Below are 15,752 nucleotides of genomic sequence, written 5' to 3'. Positions count from 1 at the left end.
TTGGTGTCAGATCAAGTACTGCTATTTTAAGTAAAAGAGCAAGTTCAGATATCAGCTATCATGATTACGATAAAGTTACTAGGAATGATAATTTCCATGCCCAATATGAAAAAGGCAAATCATGTTTATTCTGGGTGTTGTCTCACATATGCTTTTAAACATATCCTTATGTAACCAAGCCTCTGGTTACAGGGGTTGACTTGAGGCTAGGTAGGGAGCCAGAATGTGACACAGAACCACCGCACTGACAGATTTGCACTAAATCCAGGCAGCTTGCAGTTACTGAAACGTTTCCCCTGGAACCTTAAATGTTGTTAGCAGTAGGATAATGTAAGTGTGGCAGAAAAACAGTTTTGGGTTCACTGAGCCTGAATCAGTTTTCATGTTTTTAATATCTTACTAGCTTTTGCTATCTTCACTGTTTTTACCATCGTGGTGTCCCAGGAGCCTATTTTGTTTTCAAAGACAAATCCTTTATTGTAACTTACATTAGGTAATTCTAGGACATTTCTAGGTATGATGCAATTTAGGCTGAAACCTAATTTTGAAGAAGACCTTGTCCATTGTCCAGCAAATCGTTAGTATTGGGAAGGTGTCCTAATCACCAAGCTGTCAGGTAAAATTGTACTACCACAAACTGTGTTCAAATGACTTTCATAACCAGCATTAAAAAAATTGAGAAATGCAGTTCCAGAAGTGTCAATTTCAGAGAGTCCTCAGAAGCAACAGATGCTCCTTTACTTCCTAAAGTTTGATTCTGCTGGCCCTAACAAGGATTTTTTTTCAAGACACGTCATAAAATCATAGAATGGTTGAAGTGGGAAGGGACCTCTGGAGGTCATCTGTTTCAACACCCCTCCTCAAGCAGGGTCACCCAGAGCAGGTTGCCCACAGCCTGTCAAAGTGGCTTTTGAAGTTCTCCAAGGACAGAGACTTCACAGCCTCATTGGGCAGCCTGTGCCAATGCTCGGTCACCCACACAGCACAGAAGTGCTTCCTTATCGTCTTCCTCCTGTGCTCCAGTTTGTGCCCACTAGGCATCACCGAAAAGAGTATGGCCCCATCCTTTTGCACCCTTCCACCAGGTATTTATATACAACAAGGTCCTCCCCAAGCCTTCTCTTCTCCAGGCGGAACAGTCCCAGCTCTCTCAGCCTTTCCTCATAGGGGAGGTGCTCCAGGCCCTTCATCATCTTAATGGCCCTTTGCTGGATTCTGTACAGAGTGTCCACATCTCTTTTGTACTGGGCAGCCCAGAACTGGACCCAGCACCCCAGATGTGGTCTCACCAGTGATGAGTAGAGAGGAGGGATCACCTCCTTCCACCTTCTGGCAATGCTTTGCTTAATGGATCCCAGGATGCCATTAGCCTTCTTTGTGGCAAGGGCTCACTTCTGGATCATGTTCAGTTTGGTGTCTGTCAGGTCTTCTTCTGGCAGCCTGCTTACCAGCTGAGTGGCCCCAGCGTGTCCTGCTGCATGGGACTGAACCCCAGGTGCAGAACCTTGCACTTCCCTTTGCTGAACTTCATGAAGTTCTTTCCAGCCCATTTCTCCAGCCTGTCCAGGTCCCTCTGGATGGCAGCACCTATCAGTTTTGTGCCATCTGCAAACTTGCTGAGAGTGCTGTCTGCCCGATCATCCACATCATTAATGAAGATGCTGAACAGGTGTGGAGCCAATATTAAACTACCCTAGCACTCCAGCTGTACACTCCCTAGTATAAGACCTCGTTCGTGCTCCAGCTGGCAAGTCTAGTCCCTCCTGAGCTGAAGTCTCTGAATCTCACAGCAGTAAGTCCTGCCCTGTTGTCTAAGTGTTTAAATTGTTGGGGCTTCCAGCAAGGGTCAGGACTAGAAAGCTTAAGTGCCAAATCACTCTTGTCAATCTAGTTCAATCCTGGTAGTTTTCTCTGGTTCTCCTAGCAGAATTTGGCTTATGGAGTCTAACAATACTTTTATTAATAAGAAATCTGGATAAATATGGACTTTATTGGACAACTAGTAATTGGCTTAATGAGAGACAGATGCGTGGAATCTTTGTATTGTCTTATAAGGGAAATATTTATACAGAGACTCAAATTTTAAAAAGTTGGGTTTTATGGAGGGATGCAGAGAATAAAGGCATCTGCTGCTATTCAACAGAGTTTTTATAATGTTGGCTTGCCTCAATTAATCTAGCTTGAGCGCAGTATTCTAATGAAAGAAAATGTAGAATAAAAATGTAGAACTGCAATGTATATAAATCTTGAAATGTCCACGAAGAGCTGATAAATTGCTGTATTTTGCTCAGTTTATGCAAAAGAGAAAATGAAGAAGCAGATTGCAAGAAACAAAATTATACATCAAGCCATTAAGCCTCAATCTTCATTACTGAAGAATTGTTTTGATATTCAGCAAGATCAGGGATTGAACAAAAGACTAGGTGACATGTTTGCAAGGGTCCTGCACATCAGGAAGAATTCCACATAATAATGCCATAGATGTGATCTAAGTTCAGAACTATGGTTATTCCTTTTCTGTTCTTAGAGCTGTGAATGTAAACAGTATCTTGCACTATTTTTCTCTGTGACTAACCCTTCATTTGTTTGTTGAGTTTCTTTCTGGTTTTCACAATCCATCTGCATTATTGCATGGACTTCATAGCTTTTCAGTTTGCTTCCTTACTGTGTAAACAACTCACCTTTTTGTCTTTGCTGTATTATGCTTTTGGGGAAAAAAAAAAAAAAAAAAAAAAAAAAGAGGCACTTTTTCACTTTTTTTTTCATAGAATCACAGAATATCCCAAGCTGGAAGGGACCCACAAGGATCACTGAGTCCAACTCCTGGCTTTTATATGTTTTCAGCGAATCCTATATTTGGTTTGTTATTTTTCTAAAACTGTGCTGTTACTTGCACATAGAAAGTGTGAAACACTACGAGAGTAGAGATATACATCCTTGTTGCACATCCGTCCTGTAAGTAACTAATAACACTCAAGTTGCCATCCCCTGCATTATTGTTGGCTATTGATCTTTTTCTGTTAGTGCAATACTTATTTCACTGGCAGAGGATATTGAAAGATTGTATGCTGTGTGAGTGATACAGAAGAAGAAGGAAGAAGAGAAATTTGCTCTGGGACTTACAGAGATCTCCATTGTATTGCACATGGTCAATACATGTTTGGAAGTCTTCTAAAAACTCCTTAAAAATTTCTTTCTCAGGCATCAGGAATATACTAGCTGATTCCATGGAAATTTAGGTGATTGTCAGTAAGCTTCTGTGGATATGTGCCATGGTGAAACTAGTTTGTGTATCACATGTTTTTACTGATCCGGTGGCAAAATACTGGCATGGTGTATGTGATGTTAGATTAATGATGTAGAAGTGGTCCTCAAGTGGCAGTCTTTAGGAACAACCCCTTTTCCCCTCCTTCATTGTTAAGCCTGAGAACTTCCACTTCCCTTTATCCATTAGCTGAGTCTGGGTCATTTCAGTAGCCTGGGATCCTATGTATTAGATACTTGAATGAACTGTCTGTTTTCTAAGCATGGTTGATAAATTGTTTCAGGGATACATCTCTTGGAATTAGAGATGTGCTGTATATACATTTCAGATATCAAAATAGGAAATTTGAGTTTGGCAAGCTGCTGCTACTCATTAGTGCATCTAACCAGGCACTCTTCCTTCTAACAAGTAGTCTTGGGGCTGTATTGAAATGCTGCTGTCTGTCAGCATGCAGTAAGCATGCTAAAAATGATTAGGTTAACAACTGACAGCAACACGTGTCATCATTGTCAATTCCATTACTACCGTGACTATTATTATGCTGTTTATATGCTTTTAAATACTCTGCATTGTACTTGCAGTATAGTTCCTCAGTGCAGCGTGAAATTTTCTAGGACCACCAGCATTTTTTTTTTCAAAGTTTTTCCCCCCTCACTCCTTTCCAGTAAGTATGGAGCTGTGCAAATGGAAGATGACTGGCAGGAAGCAGTCACACAGCGGCAACCTGCGGAGGGATGTTTGGGAAAAAAAGAAGCATAGCTTTAAAGCCAGAGCCAGGAGTTCCAACTAGTGAAGGAACGGGAGCTCCCACCACTGTGGAAACCCTCAGTGGCTCTGCTGTGATCGATCTATTGCTGCACTCCCCTGAGCAGAACAGCATAGCAAGCAATAGGCACAGGGGCTGGATGCCAGCCAGGCAAAGTGGGAAATAGACACATAGCTTTACACGGAAAATCTTCTTCTTTAGAACAAGGAAAATGATGGATTAAAAGTCGAACTTAGAGGAAGGAAAAAGTATCTTTGTATTCGCTAGCAAAGACTGTGTTTGCAAACAAGCAAAGCAGACACCAAGGCACCAAAGTTTCCTGTGAAGATCAAAAAATGTAATGAACCAGCACAATGGAGTGCTATCATTTTTTCGAAAGGGCAATGCAAGCAGACCCTTATTATCTATTTTAGCCTAGCCTAGTAGTCTTATTTCCCTTGAAAAGTGTTATCTTATCCACTGGGAAAAACAAAAGTTTGTGTTCCATCTGTGCACACCAGTGTACTTGGACTTTTATCTTGTAGCTTATGAGGATATAATGGTTGCCCCTTAGCAGAATTAAAACCTTATTATGTGAGCTTTGTTTCTTTCTTATCTTTTGTCCAAACTATATGAACAGGAGTGGCCTAGATACACTCATGAAAACCCTCGAGGCTCACTTAGTGAGCAGACTCTGAGGGGTGCTTTATCACGTCTGAAAGGTTAGATCAACTGTGTGTACATTACAGCTTGGCTAAAGATAGGAGGGGGTTTGTTCACTTTTCAAATTCAACATTGATTTGCTTTTGTTTCCTTGCCCCACATGCTGCTTTTTGTTACATTAGGGAATATTATTCCATTCAAGGCCTTTCCAAATTGTGTAGTTCTAAATCAGAAACAGCGTGTCTATACAGAGGATTTTTAAATGTTGCCAGGTTTTCTTTGCTTGGGTCAGTTGATAATTTAAAGAGTCAGGCATTTCTTGTGAATTCTGAGCTTGGCTCAGACTGCCTCAATTATAGTGATTTATTCAGATAAAAACAGGAAAAAAATACTACTGGTTTTGTTATGAATGTGTCATAAGTCACCTTTCTTATCACTGTTATGTGTCCACCAGTTCAATGTCAACCACCTTTTATTAGAAATAATCTTCAACAAGTGGATGACAGAAGTACACAGGTATTAAATAAATAGTATCTACTCTGATAATACAGTTACTCAAAGAGTAGTCTCCTGGCTTATAGTGTTGATCAAGTCCTTTTGCCATAAAAAGTATTTCCCCATAATCCAGCAACAGCTCCTTAGAATCCTTAAGCTTTATTTTATTCATTACATAGAATATGTAGGCAATGAGTAGAGTAAGTCTTATTAATCACTACCTAAAACATGAGTGAACACAAAGGTATGATTACTACAGAAAGCTTACTACTGCAACTAAATGCATTTGTTTAATGACTAAAAATATTTTCACTTCTTTTCCTCTTCTTCCTCTTCCCACTTCCCTTCTTTTTATCTTCATCCTTTTCTTTCTCTTTATACTTTTCTTTTTCTTTTTTTCCTTTTTCTTCTTTTTCTTATTCCTCTTCTTTTTCCTTTTCCTCTTCTTTTTCTTATTATGTTTTAAACCAATTGCAAACTCTTACTATAGGAAGGAAAAAAAGCAGTAGTTCATGCCTACTGTTTTCATTACACATTGTATCTTTATATTCTGCTTTAATAACATTTCATTAGCTCTTTGAAACTGTTCCCTGGGGCAATCTTTTATTATTTGAAAAGTAAATCAAACATCACAATGATAATTTTTAGGAGGAAAATGCCAGAATATTTAAATCTTCAATTAATTTTTGAGTTAAAACTTGAAGCACTCAGAAAGATCCAAAACAGTATTCTCAAAGCTCTATGGCACCTAGAAGCTCTTTCTAGAATCTACATGCTTGCTCACACTTCTGTTTAACAGAGAAAATCAAAGAGTGCTGTACTTCTGAGTTCCGAGTAGTGTTGTGGGAAAAACATTTTGCTTGGCATAAAGGCACTTGAAAAATAGTTTCTTGATTAAAAATTGGAAGTAAAAACCAAGCAGTGATACAAAGAACTCATCAGAAATGCACTTTTCCAAATTCTAATAGAGAAGTGATGCACAGGAATATAGATAACCTTATTTAAATGAAAGTAACTCTAAACAGAGGGAAAAGAAATTTGATTAAACTGAGTTTGGCAGCAACTCTTCAAAGCACCAGGTAATAGCAACTCCCCTATTATTAGAGATAAGATATCCTTTAATGGAGGAAAGTAAGATAACTTTTCAAAGAGGTCGAAAGAGACAAACAGTAATAGTGGTGCTGGTGGTAGTAGTAGGAGCAGTAGTTTCATTAACCTCCGTGAATTAAGTCATAGTTAGATGCCTGCATTAGCAGAGTTGATGTTTCCAGCCTTCATCCAGTATCTTAAGATACTTCTCCTTTTTGGCCTCATTCATCATAGTGATCAGGCTGAATACTTTTCTTTTGTCCCAGTCATTTGAGGCATTCGTGTTACCCTTCCAAAAATGGTATAAAAAGTTTAGAATTTACCATAAAACCCTTATCCACACATTCAGTGCACTTTGTAACCTTGATTCTTGCCACTTTCTGTGTAAATACCTGTGTCTTGGTAAACAGGAATTCTCATTAAGAAATAAAATAACTCCATGCCATCTTTTAGTCGTGTAATGTGCAAGTGACACATGTAATTGCATCCTTTTGAACAACATAGAGAGCAGAGAAGGAGATAGCAAAGTTAGTGAATAATGAAGCAGATAATTTTGTTCACAAAAGGATGGATAGTGCCTTTGTGGTGATCAATGTTCTCTCTATTTTCCCAGAAGAGGTTTCCTATCAAAGCACAGAAGTAGTTGGTATTCAGTGTAGCCTACACAGGTTCACTTTATTTTTTTTACAGACATTACAGTCACGAATGTTGCTCAAGTTCAGTCTTCTTGAAAATGTACAAGGTATGATAGTTGTGGACAAACCTTTTAATTATGTGATGTTTTAAAAAAGTGGGGTAGTAATAGGGAAATTTACTTATGATAAAGACATGTTGTACATAAAATCTATTTATTAAATCCACTAAAGCAGGAAATCCATTTTCACAAGAGGAAATAAGCACTTCTTGAGACCAACTTTAACTGTTTTACACACAAATTAATATATCCTGCGCATGATATACAGTACAAGTGTGCATATTTTATCCAGAGGGTCCTTTCTATAAAAAAGGATCATAAAATCCCATCAACATAGGATATTTTTCTGCTGAAGATAAATCAGGAAGATTAATGAGGTTAAGTTATTGATATCTGGTATGCCAGGGAATAAGTTCTAAATTAGAATTTTAATTGTATGTTCTACTAATTCACATTTCACCATATTTCTAAAATCTTTCCTTATAGGGAAGTCTTAAAGAATTTTAAAGGAATTAAAGTAATGGAGTTTTTAAAACTTAAGTAGGTAGAATAGAAATGGTTCTGAAAGTATATAGAATCTAGGTTATCTATCAAATTTTTAGATGAATCCACAAAATCTTTAAATATTTATATTCCTGCTCTTTAATTGTGCAAGTGAACTTCAGGTGTAGCAGTGTTAGATAGGAAATTACATTGATGTATCTCATAAGTAGTTTGGTTTTAAAATTGTAAGGAAGGTAACTTGACATTTGCTTTTACACTATTGTTGTTTGAGACCAAATGACAGTGTGGAGACAAAATTGACTTAGATATCAAAATACTTCAGTCACAGATAAATCCAATTTTATAAATTACATGACTTCGCTGTTCTGCAGGAGAGAAGACGTGGTCCAGTAGAGAAGTCGGGTGAGTCTGCGTGGTTGTTGCAGCCATGCCATGCACCCTACTGCAGCATCTTGCAGAAGGTGCTTCCCTTGTCCTCTGAGTCCTTGCCCCGAGACATCCTGGCCAATGCCAGATATAAGCCCAGGCAGAGAATACCCAGTTCTTAATTATCTTGTTCAAATGTACTTGGTGCCTGAAAACTAGCTGTCACCACGGCTGACACTCATGATCTGCTGTTCCTGAAGGTGTTCAACAGCTTCTTGACTTCCCCAGTGATTGGGGGTCACTTGCATTTAAGTTACCTTTCTACTCTTATAACTCAGCTACTCTCTTACCCTGTAGCATTAACTAAAATTCATATACATTTGCTAATGTGATAATCAGCTAGGGCTAGCTCATGCTAACAGCCACAAGTATATCAATGTTATTAAAAACAGTATGCCAAAGCAGTTTAATCATTTTAATATGTTTTCATTATGCAGCTACAGCTTAACTAGACTGGCCAGCTTTCAAGGGAGTACCAAAGCCTGTGACTTCAAAAATACAAATGTGCTAGAAAGTATACTAGTTGAAACATCTTTCCTCTGAAAAATGAGCACACCAATACAGCTTGTATCATATTTTGTCTTACCACATGGTTTTGTTCCTGTTTTTTAAAATCTGAATTGGTAAATCATTCTGCAATTGGAGGAGGAGGTGACAGTTCCCCTTCCATTTCCTCAGCATTTAATGTAGGCAATGACTATGATGTTTAGTGCCTCAGAAGACCAGAAAGTCCTTTGCTTTTCTACTTTCTCTCAGGTGTTCTGTAAGCTAACCTAAATGCACCTAAGGAGGAAAAGACTGCTTCCTACTTTAGCCAACTCTTTATGCAGGCATTTATGCATCTGTTAATTCATGAATCTTTTTGTTTGGTTGGTTTGGTTTTGTTTTTGGTTTATTATTATTATTATTATTATTATTTTGTTTTGTTTGGTTTTTGATTTGTTTTTGTTTGTTTGTTTGTTTCACATTAGTTTAAGAAGTCCTAACCACATAAAGGAGCAGCAATCAGGAATAATATCAGAGAGTCGCTGTAGTTAGGATAATAATTGTGTATCTGCTTTAGGAGTGGTTTGAACCTTTAATCTCACACTCAGAAAATGTTACGTACGCTATCAGCCTAATTTTTCCAGAAAATTTCTAGCAGAACAAGTCTAGGAGATAACACCAATATATTCTATTTGCAGCATTCTTTATTTTTTTTGTTGTTGTTGTTTGTTTGTTTTTATTTCTTCCATGTTCAGACCTAGGTTACAGTAACACACTGATAAATGCTTTATAAATGCTGAAGGCAGTTTACATTGATTAGATAGATTTTTACATTGGCTCCTGCAACAGACAGTTTTCAAGGGCAGGCATAGTAAAATGTTTTTTAAAATTCCATTATTTGAAAACTGGACATAATTCTCAGTGATTGAAGCTGACAGAGGAGGAGAATCTGATAGTGAATATATTCTCTGGTGACATGCTGTCATCCACAAATTCTTTCAGTGACCAAAGCAATGATTGAAGTATGAAGAGCTGCTTGCATACAGTGAGTTGCCATCAGTGAAATCATTTACCACTGCTCACAAACACTTGGGGTGATCTATTACCTGCAGGTGATGCATTTTCAATGATAAAATCTTCCCTCAAAGTGACTAGAAGATTAAAAACGTTCCATAGCTTGGACCTCTCTGCAGTTTTCTTTAATGTAATAATCCCATGACTCTTCCTTCTCAGTTCCGTAATAATCCAGATTCTCAGTTATCATCAAAATGAGTGTAATGATTTCACTTTTTTGTTTCAAAATCCATTTGACGTTTTTAAGTAACAAGAACATCCTCATGTGCCAGATAGTTTTCAGGTTCCAAATGAGAATTCAAATAATGAAAAAACAATGAACTGACAGATGTATAGACCTTATAAATATTACACTGTTCATTAAATGAGCTTGAAGGTCTTTGTCCTCCAAACATTTATGGAACTACTTAAAATATAGGGTGTATTTATTACGGTTTGTAAATACAAAGAAGAGTCTAACACAACAATAGGATCTTAACTCAGAGTTTAATGGTTGCATTTTCTCCATCTGCAATCTCCACATATAAACTGGGCACAGCAGCAGTAAAGGGTGATAAATATTTGGGTAAAACTAGTAATGTATCTTCACTATCCAATTCAGGGCATTTTAGGGATCTAATTTAGATGCGACTCTAAGGACCTGTAGTAGAAATGCGAGTTTCTTATATAGCTAATTCAGTTTAGACAAGGACCTCCATTAGGACCTCCATTAGTTGTCTGTTCTGGCCTAAATTAGCGTGCATAACTCAGCATGTAGCTTGGAAAAAAAAACACCAGAGACATTTAAAACTTAATAGGTCAAATTACTCATTTTGTTAAAGTACATCTCAATCTGATCATCTAGAAATAGAAAATGGAAAAATGGACAGTAGCAGTAGAGAAACTTAGGGTCATTCAGGACAATCAAAAACCATACTGACAGCATAAGAAGTCATACATTTAAAAACAAATCCACATATCAGACTTATGATTGTTACACAGGGATGTATACATTTATTTGTACCTGTGAATAATATGCCTGTTTATTAAGTAGGCAGAATAAGAGTTCTGATGTCCTTAATTTCTCATTTCTTTGCTGGTGATTTTGTAAATGACATTGTAGGAGACTACACCGTTGTCACCTAGCAACAATGAAGTATTTTTTTGAAAAAGTTGTCTTGGCTTTGGATTAATAATAAAAATAGTAATTGCACTCAACATTTTACATTTATAGACCTTAAAATGCTTACAAAGATGCATTATTTTTATTATCCTTAATTTGAAGCATGAAAAACTAGGGTGGAAAGCATGGTACCAGAAATGACAATCATCAGAGCCACAAATTGTATTTTGAAGATCTCACCCATAATCCAGACTTTTTGAACTGTACTTTTATATAGGTCCCTTCTAATATTTTCTGGTCTTATGAATTTTAAATGAGAAAAGGGAACCATTTTAAAAAATCGGTATTTGCAATGATTATCTTCCCCTCTTATTTGAGATATTGCAGTTATTTTCTAGTCTGAGGGTCACAGTGAATTAGCCCTTGGCAAATATTTAATTTTTAATGGAAACCACTGCAGCATTGAGTTAAAGCAAGTAAAAACTTCACATTCATCCTAAGATGATCCTGCTGCTGCATCACTGACCAGTTCTCATGTTGCATGTACTGCAGTTCTGTATATTTCAGTTGTTTTCAGAAACAGTGTTTTATCTTGATTATTGAAATATTTTCTAATAACAGAATGACAGTAGTCATTGCATACTGAAATGCTTGCTACAACAGCTGGTTTGAAAAGTATTTCATTCAGTAATACATCATGGGGGCTGGGTAGCCAAGACTTTATGTGATTTGAGTTAAAGAAATATGTATTTTAAATCATTTGAGAAATGTCCTACACACGTTTTCAGTTGTCCATTGCCCTTGCCAGGCATTTGGTGGAATGAAGCTGTTTGGGAACGTATTTCTTCCTAATATTGCACATTTTTAAGAAACTTTAAGGGATGAATTAGAATGAATAGCCACTAAGATAACGTGTGGGCTGCTGTGCAGCAGTGTCCCCAGAGAGTGATATGTCAGGAAAGACATTAAAAAAAACTCTGCAATGAAACACATATTTCTCACAAGTAAGGAAAGATCTTGACAGATCATCTGTTACGAGGTATCTGCTGTGTTCTTTACTTCTGGGACAAATGGGATTTCTCCTTGTAATTCATTGTGGATTATGGTTCTGTTGCAGTTTGTGTAACAGTAGCACATGGGGAATTTAGGAAATGACACTCCAGCTGTCTTTTACAATAACTGTTTCTTTTTATGCTTTCCCACTGTAATACCTCTCCTTTCAAATTATCCTTTCTGTATACTTCCCACTGAAATACCTGTGTATATCCCAAAAAGAATTTTTTAAAATGGATCTACTTAAAGTCTATTTTCCCTATGTGACAGATTTTATTTCAGCCACTAATTTATTGATATATATATATTTATATATACACACACATATACATCTGGAGTTATTTTTCTATAATATATGTTCAATAAAGAAAGTGAAGTCAATATATAGGAGCTGGAAACGTAAATCTGTCTCCTAGTTTTCATTACAGTGTAAAATGTGATACAGATGTATTCTAAAGAACAAAATTATCTACACTGCAGATACATTATCAGGAGATATTTTATCTGTAGGGCTCATTAAACCCTACAGATTATTTTCTGAAGTTCCAAACAGGTGAGATAAATTGAACCAATACATTTGCAGATGAGAAGCAGTTGAACTGCCCAAATCAGTACATTTCCTATCATGTATCTTCCCTGAATTTAACACCATACAAAAGTTTCCTCATTGTCTCTAGAGATTTACTCTAATCGATTGGTTTAAAGCAATTTCATGAAAGTTCATTAGTGGGACATGGAGAAGCGGGAAGTCCCTGGGAGTATATTTGGGCCCTCCATGTTTCAAGGTGTAGACTTGGAAGCTTTAGTAATAGGACTCTTCCTCTGTAACAACACATGTAACACTTAGTAATTTAAAACCAAAACCACTTGCTGGCCAATATCTTATGGATCCATTCTGTGAACTAGCCTCTAGGAGAGGGACTGTAAGAATACTAGAATTTTCTGCATGTTAGCTGTCTGAAAGGCAAAATCCTGAATAAGATAGCTGGCCAAGGTCTAGATAGGATGAACGATTAGTTTGTAATGTCTTTGGAGCTTTGTTGCTGAACATTTCCATTTCTATTTTGCCTAAACTGTGTTAATTATTCATCTTCCAGTGTTGTCTGAGAGTATGAACTTTGCAAGAAATTGTGACATTGGTCATTGTCTTTGCCCATGGAGAGCAACTCCTTGTTCAGTGTGTCCTGGCTTGTTGCAAAAGTATTTTCCATCTAGCTTGAGTTGAGGGTGCTCTGGGGTTGAAGGGCTTGCTTAAGACACCATTGGCCAATAAATAATCACTGACATTTTTTGGCAAACTGCAATGAAGTTGTAAATCATCTTAAGATTTACAGGGTTCCGCTTCTCTATACTGGCAGGTAACTGCGTTTCTCAGAGCTATACTCAATAGCAATGTCCCATGGTTAAGAAGAAACTTACTAATAGTAGTGGGTTTTAGTCATTTCAATTTGTAAACCTTTAAATTTGTTGTAAGGAAGTGCAAAGGGATGTAGGGCAAAGCAATTGTAACCATTTGGCAAGGTTTCTGTTTTTCTCAAGTTATTCTTCACAAATATTTTAAAAGCAATCCTTGTATTCCCAGGAGTTTTCAACTCATAAGTTGGAAATCACCACTCTAGTGAACATATTAAAAGAAAACTTGCTTTAGACATCAAATGTCCCCATGTTCCATTGACTTCAGCAAGAGATCATTTTGACTTTTATTCTCTTTACTAAGTGTATCTCTGGGATTTGAGCAACAATGCATTTTAAGTATGAGGGCAAAAGACACTGGTACTCTATTCACAGGCATTATCTATTTTAAACCACTCAGAAAGTGTTGAGGACTTGTGAGAGGCACAAGCTTCTCTACATTTTCCCTGTTTAGTCGAGAGTTAGCTGTTTCTGACTTCTGATACTGAAAAAGTAAATGATGTGCATTCATGTTCCTCTTGAATCAAACATGAAATTTTACTGATCATTCCAGTGGAAATACCAAAACATGAGTTACCTTCTGCTATTGTCCTTGTAGAATTCCACTGGTTCATTTGGCAAGTAAATATTTTTATCCTGGAACGAGTGTCTCAATATGAAATAATAAAATGCATCTGTATTAAACGACTTACAAGTGCAGTGCATAAATTAAGAAATTGTGCAAATGCTATATGTCATAGGCTTGCTTGCTGCCCCTTTGCTAGCTTCTTTGTTTTATTAATGTAAATATCTATTTTGAGCACCTTCAACTTTCTCATTTTTATTGATTGTTAACTATAGCACAAAGTTCAAAGTTTGTGTGAATATGAGATAGATTATATCTTTCACAAAATCGTATTTTTATTCTCTGAAAAAACAAACAAACAAACAAACAAACAAAACAAAACACAACTTTCTGGTATAAATTGTGTTTGTAGAAAAGACACATATATGGTAGTTGAATCCAACTTTTTAAAAATATGTTTAGATGCATGAAGTGTCTGCCAAGAAGTAACCAAAAATTGTGGATATGATGAAAACTAAAATATTTTTGTACAGTGTGTAATTGTGCACTCAAATACTGGAGCAACTCCAGTACTGATGATGGAGCTATTTCAGCTTCATCTGTGTGTATAAGAGAACTAGGCAAAGAATCTGGATAGCACAAGTGAAGGACTGCTAGTGTTGCAAGCATGCAACTTTGGAAAGGTTCAGTAGCATTTCACATGCAAATAATTCTTGCTGTTACACAAATAATCTCATATCACATTTTAGATAACATTTGGAGCTATGCATAAATGCCATTTAAATAGGAGAACTGTATTTTTGCTCAATAAAAGAATCAGTTAAATGACAATTTAACAACAGCACCCAGCAGTACTGTTTGTTCTCCTTGGTTTATCCATAAGGCAACTGTTGCTGCATGCATTTCTTAATGTTACTTTCCTTCCTTTTTTTAGAGTTTCTTTGAAGGACAGTCTGCACCGTGGGATTCAGCTAAGAAAGATGAGAACAGAATGAAAAATAGATACGGGAATATCATTGCATGTAAGTGTTGACAACATAATTGTGCACTGTGTTAACTTCCTTTCAGAACTGGATAAGAATGGCCACCAGCCTCTTGCTCACATCAGGCTTATATTGCTTTTCTCTAATTAAGAACATAAAAGTGAGGGAAAAAGTTACATTTTTTTTTAGAAAACTGTCAGATTTAATGCATTTTCTCCACTAGCCCCCTATATACCTCCCATCCTGTGATCTACATTTGGCTAATAGAGAATGACATCTTTAAGCGATACTCAGCTCTGACAGCTCCCAGACTGCTCCTGGCAGCTTAGTGGAAGGGTACCCATGGTCTCATGGGCTGATCTCTTGACATTGGATGTTTGGATGATTGGATAGTTCTGAATGTTGTAGGAATGGACAATACTGCTGCTTAAGTGTTCCTTGATGACAGAGACAGCCATCCTGACTTACCTTCCTAATCCTATACGCAATGTAAGGGGAAAAAAAAAGAAAAGAAAAAAAACAACAGAGTATGTTTGTTTTACTTGAAACTGCTAAGTTTGATGAAGATTAGGTATACTGATAATCGAATAACTTTAGGGGATGATAGTGTGCTTTGGCGAGTGATCCCTAAATCTAGCATTATGTGATTGCAAAGCACTGTGGCAAGAAATGCTGTAAGTGAACACCAAGGCGGAAAATATCATGCTACTTACTGAAAAATAAATAAATAAATAAATAAAATATTCTAGGGAAATGTGAATATTGTGATGGGCTGTAGTATATGTAAAGGTGTTTACTCTTCATGGTTTACTAGGCATGGTTTTGTCTTCTATGCAAGCAATCGTTAGTGTAACTATCTTGTTATTCTGAGAGGATATAGCAATACATTAGATGGCTATCCTCATTTAAGTCAAAATACTGAAGGCATAAAAAAGAATATGAAAGAGCGTTCTCCACCTTTATGTTTACTCTTCCTTTGAGAACTTTTATTTCCAAACCAAGCCTGTGAACAATAGGTCTTCTCTCTTAGTCAGTGTTTAGCTTTGTCAGTCCCCTCTTTAATGTCACATAATACATTGCCTTTCGCTTTGACTCCCCTTGGCTGAAGTAAACAGAAGACTGATAGTGCTATATGTCTGAGGAAAGGAAGTGATGAGTAGCAGAGGGAAAACAAGTAAAAGATATTAGATACACA

General features: G+C 36.8%; 1 protein-coding gene across 5 annotated transcripts in view; it reads left to right on the top strand.

Annotated features, from left to right (window-relative positions):
- Positions 1-15,752, top strand: part of PTPRM (protein tyrosine phosphatase receptor type M) — a 462,170-nt gene that overhangs the window by 386,934 nt on the left and 59,484 nt on the right. For all 5 annotated transcript variants that reach the window (XM_082753666.1, XM_082753665.1, XM_082753667.1 and 2 more), the window contains one exon: positions 14,509-14,596. In XM_082753666.1, the coding sequence (XP_082609792.1) occupies positions 14,509-14,596 (88 nt within the window). The remainder of the gene's footprint in view (positions 1-14,508; positions 14,597-15,752) is intronic.

This window comes from Aythya marila (genome assembly GCF_965140915.1).
Source record: "Aythya marila genome assembly, chromosome: 2".
Classification (NCBI taxonomy): Eukaryota; Metazoa; Chordata; class Aves; order Anseriformes; family Anatidae; genus Aythya; species Aythya marila.
Note: the sequence above shows the minus strand (reverse complement) of the source record. Positions and strands in the feature narration are given on the sequence as shown.